This window comes from Sipha flava, unplaced genomic scaffold (assembly GCF_003268045.1).
Source record: "Sipha flava isolate LNK unplaced genomic scaffold, YSA_version1 164_pilon_pilon, whole genome shotgun sequence".
In the NCBI taxonomy this organism is placed as follows: Eukaryota; Metazoa; Arthropoda; class Insecta; order Hemiptera; family Aphididae; genus Sipha; species Sipha flava.
Genome location: NW_020271825.1, coordinates 357444 through 364430, shown reverse-complemented (window position 1 = coordinate 364430; position 6987 = coordinate 357444). Strand labels below are relative to the sequence as shown.

The 6987-nt window shown below is 27.8% G+C and overlaps 2 protein-coding genes across 4 annotated transcripts; one reads left to right on the top strand and one right to left on the bottom strand.

The window, feature by feature from the left end:
• Nucleotides 1-1161: 1161 nt before the first annotated feature.
• Nucleotides 1162-4396, bottom strand: LOC112679542. 3 transcript variants are annotated; one of them, XM_025549393.1, is made up of 7 exons: nt 4125-4396; nt 3522-3601; nt 3111-3450; nt 2257-2381; nt 1873-2191; nt 1613-1809; nt 1162-1367 (listed from the first exon to the last, which is right to left on the bottom strand). In XM_025549393.1, the coding sequence occupies exons 2-7, from the start codon at nt 3579-3581 to the stop codon at nt 1221-1223; spliced, it is 1188 nt and encodes a 395-aa protein (XP_025405178.1). In that variant the 5' UTR covers nt 3582-3601; nt 4125-4396; the 3' UTR covers nt 1162-1220. The 3 variants fall into 3 exon arrangements, with proteins under 3 accessions (XP_025405178.1, XP_025405177.1, XP_025405179.1); XM_025549392.1 differs by having other exon boundaries at nt 1163-1367; nt 1589-1809; nt 4125-4394; XM_025549394.1 differs by lacking the exon at nt 1162-1367 and adding an exon at nt 1401-1554.
• Nucleotides 4397-4560: 164 nt separating this feature from the next.
• LOC112679544 (male-specific lethal 1 homolog) lies at nt 4561-6739 on the top strand. Its single transcript, XM_025549395.1, has 6 exons — nt 4561-5249; nt 5339-5603; nt 5668-5798; nt 5866-5990; nt 6057-6269; nt 6434-6739. Exons 1-6 carry the CDS (start codon nt 4929-4931, stop codon nt 6546-6548), a joined length of 1170 nt encoding a protein of 389 aa, XP_025405180.1. The 5' UTR covers nt 4561-4928; the 3' UTR covers nt 6549-6739.
• The last annotated feature ends 248 nt before the right edge of the window (nt 6740-6987 follow it).

The window sequence follows — 6987 nt, the reverse complement described above, 5'->3', positions numbered from 1 at the left end:
TATGTGTTAAATATACAGTGGTGTACCAATACTCATACATTTTATATATAACTTTTTTTTTATTTGGAGATTGTTAATTCCTATTACAATAAAAATCTATATTGTATATAACTTAATAATATGAGTGTATTATATATTTATAGAAGAAACTATTAACTACAATAAAAGCTTGAAAGCTTGAATACATTGGATACATTATGAGAAATAATCATCGATACAATACAGTCCAGCTTATATTACAAGGAAAGATAGAAAGAAAAAGAAATGTCGGAAGAAGACAAATATCTGAAATGAAGAATGTCCGTGACTGGTACAATACAAAATCAATAGATTTATTTCAGGCATTACTTGACAGGAATGACATTGTCAATATAATATCTAACATCTGGAATGAATAGGAACTTAAAAAAAAAAAATTATATATTTAAAAGAAAATCTTTATTTTAAAATTGTGATTAATGTGTAGTTTACATTAGTTATTATAAGATTTCAATATTCTGAATACATAATTATTTTTAATATTAATAAGATTACCAAGTAAATTTGCAATAAAAGTACTTTTTATACATATATGTATAAAAGTTAAACAATTTACTTACACACTGCATTAATTACTGTTTTAAGCTACAGATTAAAACTTTTTTTTTTTATTAATACTTATTTTAAAATAATAAAGCTACAGTTTAATAATGAATATATTATAAATAATACATTTATAAGTATTTAACAATTGGACATTTTGATGGTCTATATACATAACTTATTTGTGAGGTGGCTAATAATTTCTTTCTACTCAGGGCTGAATTTAGACAAAGACTGAATGAACTACAATTCAAATTCAGAAAAGCACGCAATCATAAAAAGAACATAATTAGTGTAGGCATGTACATAAAAAAAATGATTTCTTACTCATTAATTACACCCAAAAAATTTTTCTGGCCATTATATACTGAAATGAACTTGAATTTTTATAAAATTATCAAATAATAAAATCAGTAGTGTAAAGAACAATAAATTTAATATTTTATACTAAAAATAATTTTACCGAAATTATCTAAAAATCTCACCATGAGATCATTGTCAAGAGTTTAACATAATTTATGTTTCAATATTAAATTTAAATATCAAAACAATTGTATTTAAAATAAATAATTACATTTTATAAAAAAAAAAAAAATCATTAACACATACTTTATTTTATTTGATGATTAGTGAAATAATTATTCCCAATAAGTTTTATGGTATGTACTTTGTGTTTGTAAAATTCGAACTTGTTTGTATAATTTCATGGCGTGTCCAAGTTTCAAACCCATATGTAACGTGATATCTGATCGTCGAAGTAATTGTAAAGCACGGCCATCAATTTCCTAAAATAATGAAATATAAGATATAATAGAATAAAAATATAAATTCATAACTAATGAATAATTGAATGGTATATAAAATGTATACTATATAAAGTAGCTAAGTAAATACTACATTCAGTGGCATATTTAAATTAGAAACTACTGTTCTGGAAAAGACAATAATTGCTGAAAATACCATTGATTATATCTACATAAAAATAATATAATTAATAATATCATACATTTGTTATTATTTTAACAAGTACTTCTTTAGGTAAACGATCTGCTAAATATTCATATACTTGGTATTTATTCCACCTAGTTACATTTGGAATGTTTACATTTGGAACTTCAGTAAACTCTTTTTCATAGTCAATAGATGAATTATAAGATTTATCTGAATTAATACTGTTGTTATCATTATCTTCCATATTATTTTCGTCTGATGATGTATTAACAAATTCTGAATAAATAGATAATTAATTAGTTATAAACAGCAATAAATAATCAATCATCATTATATTACCTATTTCTTCTTCACTTTCTTCTTCTACTTCTTCTTTTTCAAACTTCTCTTCGTCACTTTCATCCAGGACTCTTTCATTTTCTTCTTCCTCTTCTTCTTCCACGGCTTTTTCATCTATTTCTTCCATTTCTATTTCATGCCATCTTTCTTCTTCTTCTTCTTCTTCTTCTTCTTCTGGTAATCTGTCTGTGGCCAATGTTAAACAAGGTATACACACAAATATGCCAAGATTTCTTATAGTTTCTAATGGTTTAATCCTACATGATTCAATGCAATTAGAATGTAAACCAACTTTACAAGTTATGCAACTCAAAAATTCCTGAAAAAAAAGTATAATATCACCATTTTTCACCAATTAATAAATATTATAATTTTTTAACTAACCGAGTCCGTTTCACTTTTAAGACATTGGCAACAATGAAATTGTCTGCAAGATTCACAGAGCCAGGGACATAAATCAAGCTTAAACTTCCACATAGGCTCTTTAATAACTAAACAGTCTTTATGAACTGTAAAATACACATAAATTGTTCTAATAAGTTTTTTTTATTAAGATTCTAATAGCTGCACAGCAATGACACAAGTGAGTATTGTAGATTAGGTTGAGGATATCTGCAAGACAGAACTAACTAATCAAGCTTAGTCAAGGAAAATTTGACAAAATAATGAATAATAAATTTATTAAAGGATTTGTATAATCAACTTTGTAACTTAACATTGTTTACGGTATTCTTTTGTTATTAAAAATCATTAGGTGATCAATATGATTAAACATTTTTTTAAATATTATGTATTATATAAAACAAAAATGATAAGTGGCAATCAAGATAATGGTAAAATACCCAGAGTACAACATAGAGGCAGCCCATAAATACTATACCCTATGAGTTACTATATACTGACAACTCATGGTTTAATATGAGTTTATACATTTTATACCTTAAAATGTTTGTGTATTATTTTTGAGAATTTTTTCAATATATTATAAATTAGATAATAGAAACACAAGAACATGAAAAGAATAATAAATTACAAATAGTGAAAATAAGAGTAGTTTTAATGACCTTTTCAAACATTAAAAAAGTTAAAATGAAACAATTTTCAGGAAAAATTTTTTTATTTAATGAAAAAGTTATTTCACTTTTCTACATTTCATTCATACCATTAAAAATAGAAAATAATTAAATATGATTTTTTTTAATCTTACTTTTTGACAATCATATTATAAGTATTATTACCTTTAATTAAACATATTGGACAGTCAATAATATCGTTTATGTCACCAATGGTATTGCACATAAAACAATCATCTGCCATTTTTTTTTGAGTTATTTCAGTAGGTGAAATTGGAGGATTTGATGGTGAATAAGAATGTTCACTTTCAGGAATGCTCTCTTCAGCTGAACATTCGGATAAATCATTTTTTAAACTATTTTTGTCTATAGCTTTCTGTTTTTTTTTTTTATTACGGTTTTTTACATTATTAGATTTAATAAAATTTACTGGTTTACTTGATGAATATTTATTTCTTTTTTTCGGTAAATAATTATCAGATGGATCAAATACTTTTTTGGCTTTCTGTAACAAAATATTTTATCAAAAATAACTATTTATAAATATTAAATTAATTAAATTAAATCAACAATTACCATATTTCTTTGTGGCCTTTGTATTGGTTTATCATTAGTATTTATTCTTTTTTTAGGCATTTTAATCAGGATACTTGTATCTTAAACAAAAAAATACATTGATTTAATATTTAAAACTAAATTTAATCTGTACATTTAATATATATATATATAACTATTGATGAACTCATAATAACATAATATTAGTAGTTTTAGTTTGTTATAAATTCATGTAAGAACTATAATTTTGAAAACAGTAACTTTATTTTACATTTTTAATCAAATAATTATTTAAGACACATACAATTTATTATCAACATATTTGCAAGTTATAATATTCGTAATAATATAAAATGTAATAAAGAAGATAGTTAATATAATAAGTAAGAGAAAATTAAATAAAAATTATTTATAAATCAATGTTTGCCACCTAATTACAAAAACAAGCTAACATTTTCATAATACATAATGAAGATTGCATACCGTATCTTGAATAGGTAACATATTCCTATTAGAATGACAACATATTATACATTTGCAAGGATAAATAAAAAAATAAGAGGTACATTAAATGTAATAAAAATGGAAAATAAATAATAGCAGGTTTAACATATAAAAGCTTACCTATGTAATAACAAACTCGAAATTAGTGATGTGGTAGTAAGAAAAAGTAATAGTTTCGAGTATAGTTTCAACAAGAATGGTTAGTGTTCAGTAATATGTAATCCCGTTGAGAATTGAAGTTTTTACTGACAGCTTAGCTCTGTACAAAAAATAAGTACAATAATCAATAATTTTCATTCACGCGAAGAAAACAACTACCAACAATCTCGTTCGAACGAGAGATGGCGAGCCCCTATAAATAAGAATGCATGAAAATGTCATAAGAACAAGAACCGCCGTCAACACAGTGCGGTATGAACCAGACGTGCGGTATGCTCCGGATTCAAAAGTGTACACTGTACACTAACACAGTGTATCGGTGAGCGCGTTACGTTGACCAGACTGTGTAAGCCGATTGTCTCGCGCGCCGTCCTTGCGCGCTGATAACGCATTTGTTTGTAGTTTGAATGTGTGTGCTGGTGTGGTCCTGCGCTCAAGATATTCTCCTACTATTGTTGTCATAATCCTGAGTCGCCTAAGTTCGTCGGTCGTTGTCATCCTCGCCGTCTTTGTGTGTCGCGTGCTCCCGAAAACGTTTAATTCCTCGTCCTTCGGATACGTTGTACACGGCGCATACACAGTAATAGTTGCTGTTACCAGTTACTATCGTACGGGTGCGTGCACCCCGCCAAACATTTTCCGCCGTCGGTCAGTTTTCTTAGCTAGGTCGTTTCTGCTTCCGAGTTTCTCTCGTGGTGCTGGGCCGATCGCGTGTCAGCGATTCGCAGTGCAACTTGGTAGTGCAGTGCCTGTTGAGTCGGTCAGATGATAAACACGAGCAGATGTAATGGAGGTGCATGCACCGTGGTGATGCCAAAAGCCGAGTGCCGGATGGTCAACGGCGGTAGCGGAGGTGGATACGTGAACCGTTGCGAGCAAGCGCTCGATGACAAAAACGAAATGGTCCTGGCCACGTCCAAGATAACAGGTAACGGTGACCAGATAGTGGCTACTGTCACTAACAATGGTACCTATTCGTCGTCAAACACCTCCGAAGTGGTCTCCCTTCAGGTACATAATATGGCGCTTGATGAAATCAAGAAAATGAATGAAAAGATTAAACAGATGTCCGAGGAAATATATTACGTAACTAGTCATTTGAATGTTTATTAATTGTATCGCTTTTGGTGATGCTAATGTTATGTAAAATTGTTCATGTCTTATTTTCTGTGTAGTGGAAACGTAAAGTAGAAGAATTTGAAAAACACTCTACTAATAATGTAAGTGCAGCTAGAGATGATCCCTTAGATGTACTCCCGTTTACACCTGTATCTTCGACATGTTCATCTGGTATGGGTGATATGAGTACAGTTGAACTACAAGAAGTTAAACCTAGAAGACGTAGGAACCGACAAGTGGCCAATAAATTACCCAACTCCAATCCATTAGAGCCTAGCCAGATAAAACGACAAAGAACTAGGAGTACTCGTGCAAAATCAAGTATTTTTTTTTTTGATAACATATCTTCTCATGAAAATATGATTTAAATTTATTTTTTGTATAGATGAATCAGGTTCAGGTAAAATGCAGGAGTTTTCTTTGATCACAGCAGATAATGCGTATTACACATGCTTAGGAAATTATGATCCTGTAAAAGATGAACCCATTTCTGAAAACTCTAATAGTAATTTAGAAGTAAATAAAAATTTAGGTAAAAATATATTCAGATGTTGACTGTTTATGATTATTTTTTATTTTTTAGATTCCTAGTTGGAGGATTAAACCATACTCAAGTTGGTATTCAATGGAAGGTACTGAAAATATGTCTGATGATATTTTTGAAAACAGGCATTCTAGACTTGAACTAAGCGAACGTAAAAGAAAAAGGTGATTTTTGTTAGATATTTTTAATATATTTACATAAGGTTTTAACATTATGTTTTCATACTTAAGATGGGATATGCAACGACTGAGGGAATTAAGACGAATAGAATATTTGAAAGAAGGGCGCAATAAACATCATTCGCAGAAATCTAATGAAAAAGATAAACAGGAATTAATAACTTTATTGCCAAATCCTGTAAATATTAAGGCAATTGAAATAACTGATAATTTACCTGTATCTGCATTTGGAAGCAATTTACATGTTAAAAAAAATCTTAAATTGTAAGTATTTAATATTATTTTAAATAAATGTCTTTCAGTTAGAAATGATATGAAAATATATTTACTAATTTTATTTTATTTGTTTAATTGAAAGTAATTGAAAATAATGTTTTATATTTATCAAAGTAGGTGATTGTATTAATAAGATATATTTAATTATATAGGTTTAAATTTACTCATAGTCAATGGTGTAATGATGGGTCTAAAATACCACTAGAACAAAACAATGTGCGAGGACTTCGTTCTTCAGGCCGTATACAAATTTTTGACTCAATGTAAATGTTTATTTACAGTTAAGTTTTTGAGACAAATATAAAAGATCTGGAATCTTTCACTTCAAGTATATGATAATTTATTAAGTATCATAAAACAGTTATTATATGTATAAAATACAACCAGAGAATAATAAATTTACTGTTGTGATATTTATCTAGTATTTAGGTAACAATACTGTCTGTTAAGTTATTTATTTAACTTTTCTTAAATATTTATTTAAGTAGGTTTTATATAATACTTATGAGTTGAAAAGAATAAACATAGTCCCTGCTTAAGTAAAGTAGTAATTATTTCCCTTCCTAGTGATATTTCCAAATTGTTTAATGAACATTAATATAACATATAATGTAAGTGTGTTAATTAGTTTTAATACTATAGTTAATATTTATGTAAAAAATATGTGTATCAAATTGATGTATTATTTGTATAAACTCTTATTAAG